This window comes from Tenrec ecaudatus, chromosome 1 (assembly GCF_050624435.1).
Source record: "Tenrec ecaudatus isolate mTenEca1 chromosome 1, mTenEca1.hap1, whole genome shotgun sequence".
NCBI classification, from domain to species: domain Eukaryota; kingdom Metazoa; phylum Chordata; class Mammalia; order Afrosoricida; family Tenrecidae; genus Tenrec; species Tenrec ecaudatus.
In genome coordinates this window covers 7,624,113-7,626,629 of record NC_134530.1, presented here as the reverse complement: position 1 = coordinate 7,626,629, position 2,517 = coordinate 7,624,113, and the positions used below count along the sequence as shown (strand labels likewise).

General features: G+C 39.3%; 1 protein-coding gene across 1 annotated transcript; it reads left to right on the top strand.

Annotated features, from left to right (window-relative positions):
* Positions 1–221: 221 nt before the first annotated feature.
* LOC142458859 (olfactory receptor 7G2-like) lies at positions 222–2,056 on the top strand. Its single transcript, XM_075560233.1, has 2 exons — positions 222–232; positions 1,108–2,056. Exons 1-2 carry the CDS (start codon positions 222–224, stop codon positions 2,054–2,056), a joined length of 960 nt encoding a protein of 319 aa, XP_075416348.1.
* The last annotated feature ends 461 nt before the right edge of the window (positions 2,057–2,517 follow it).

The following is a 2,517-nucleotide window of genomic DNA, read 5'->3' as shown; positions in this document are numbered from 1 at the left end:
GATCCTCCAGAGACACAAAACCTGCAAATAGCATGTGTATGATGTTACTCTGAAAGACTTATTTCCCTGTAAGCAGGGAAAAGTACATGACCATCAGCCAGAGATGATCTTTTTTCCCCTAGGAACACATCATAGTCCTTCACACAGACTCTCTGTCTTTCGTGAGAATAGAACTGCTCTTGTCTACGTCTATTGTAGATGTCAGCCACTCATTCTCGAGGATGCCAGCCAGGTAACCTGAAGTCCGTTACTTTATGTTGTGCAAGGAAGGCAAGTTTTTGGCTACATGAAAACCCATGAACATATGTATGTGAATAAAATAAATGCAGGTAAAAATCGAAGCTAGGACACTCATGGGAAACTTTTTTGTTTGCAATGTTCTGGTCAAGGTTCGTTGTATCTTTACATGGGTGTCAAAAAAGTCACGGATTGTCTCCATCTCTTCCTTGGCCCTTAAATTCAAGATGATGTTACAGTTGATCAACAAAAGCTTTTCAAACCTTAATGATAAATGTGTCTTTCTGTACAGACCTAGAAGTACCCTCTTTATGTGAACAAAATTTTACGACTGTTACTAGAATTCTAGGGTTACAAAGATAGATTGAAACAGAGGCAGAAACCACAGGCTCATGGTTTGAGCAATTAGGAAGATGGCCCAGGACTGTACAGTGTTGTCTTCAGTAGTGCAGGGGTCATTATGAGTTGAAACTGATTTGATGGTACCTACAACATCTTACTATCTTCATTGTTAATGTATCTTTATATTATCACTAATACATGTCTCAGATCTCTATGGAATGACAGAGTGTCCCAGGTTTATTAATCATGATGTCACTCAACTTATCATTTTGTTTTTAAATATTAAATGAACACATAAACATCGATATTGGAAATAATAATGAAAGTATACATCCTAGTCCTTTTATAAATAAAGGTATTTTTTCCTTTTTTCAGAAGAATCAAAAACTAACATAGAAGGTCGGCTTTTGACATCCCCTTTATTCTTCTACTCCTTTGCACAAGAGCGAGTCCGCGTCCACTGTTTCTGCTGCTGTTGAAGTTTTCGGGACACACATCTAACTGTGTTTTTCTTGATCTTTCCATCAGAGGCATCAATGGTACAGCACCCAGAAACCACACAGTCATTGCAGAGTTCATTCTCCTGGGACTCACGGATGATGCAGAACTTCAGCCCATCATTTTTAGCCTGTTCCTGCTGGTGTACCTGGTCACTGTCCTTGGAAACCTGCTCATTGTCTGGGTTGTCATCTCTGACTCCCACCTGCACACACCCATGTACTTCTTTCTCTCCCATCTCTCCTTTACTGACATCTGTGTAAGCACAACTACCATCCCAAAGATGTTGGTGAGCATCCTCACACAGAATCAGACCATCACTTTTACAGGCTGCATCAGCCAGATTTTCTTTGTCCTGGTTTTTTATGCTTTTGAAAATTTTCTCCTAGCAGCAATGGCCTATGACCGCTATGTGGCCATTTGTTCCCCACTGAGGTACACAGTCATCATGAATCCCTGCTTCTGTGGCCTGCTGATTCTAATTTCCTTGCTAACTAGTATAACGCTTTCTTTGATGCACAGTCTGATGATTTTGCATCTGTCTTTCTGCACAGACCTTGAAATCCCTCAGTTTTTCTGTGAACTTGCTCAGCTCCTCAAGATTGCCTGCTCCAGCACCCTCATTAATAACATCCTCATATATATTGTTGCTTCCGTTTTGGGAGGTATTCCTCTGTCTGGGATCATATTGTCTTACACCCAAATTGTCTCCTCTGTTTTGAGGATACCATCATCTACTGGGAAATATAAAGTGTTTTCCACCTGTGGGTCTCACCTGTCAGTTGTTTCGCTATTCTATGGAACAAGTGTTGGTGTGTACATAAGTTCTTTATTTACACAATCTTCCAGAAAATCGGCAGTCGCCTCAGTGATGTACATTGTAGTGCCCCAGATGTTGAATCCTTTCATCTACAGTCTGAGGAACAGAGACATAAAGGTAAGCTTGAGAAAACTCTTTGTCAGGACATCTTCTTTGTAATGATTGTATCATCTCTGATAATTTATTGATTACTCAGAACTACCTGTGACAATACTTTTGATCATCAGCATCATTCACAGTCAATTTCATTTCATCAAATGGTATAATAATATGTTCATGGTTGTGCTAAGAAACGGTAGGCTATTTCAAAATCCTCAATGATGAAGCCTTTGGGATTAATATGTAAGAGATATTCAGACAATTCTTTACTCAAAAAAAGAGTGTTCTTTCCTTTGAGGAAATTTAGAGAATTTACCAAAGTAGAATACCAGTCTTGAACACGGTGGCTTCATCCTATAAGTTATTTTCCTCATGGTTCCAGATAATGATTACACTTGCAGTTATCCTATCACTGAGAGAATCTAATACAGAAATAAACACACTGTCTTTCTCAGGCTGTTTTTTAATAAAGTGTTCAAAGGAGACACCAGAAGACTTGTGTCCTGCACGATAGCTTTTTG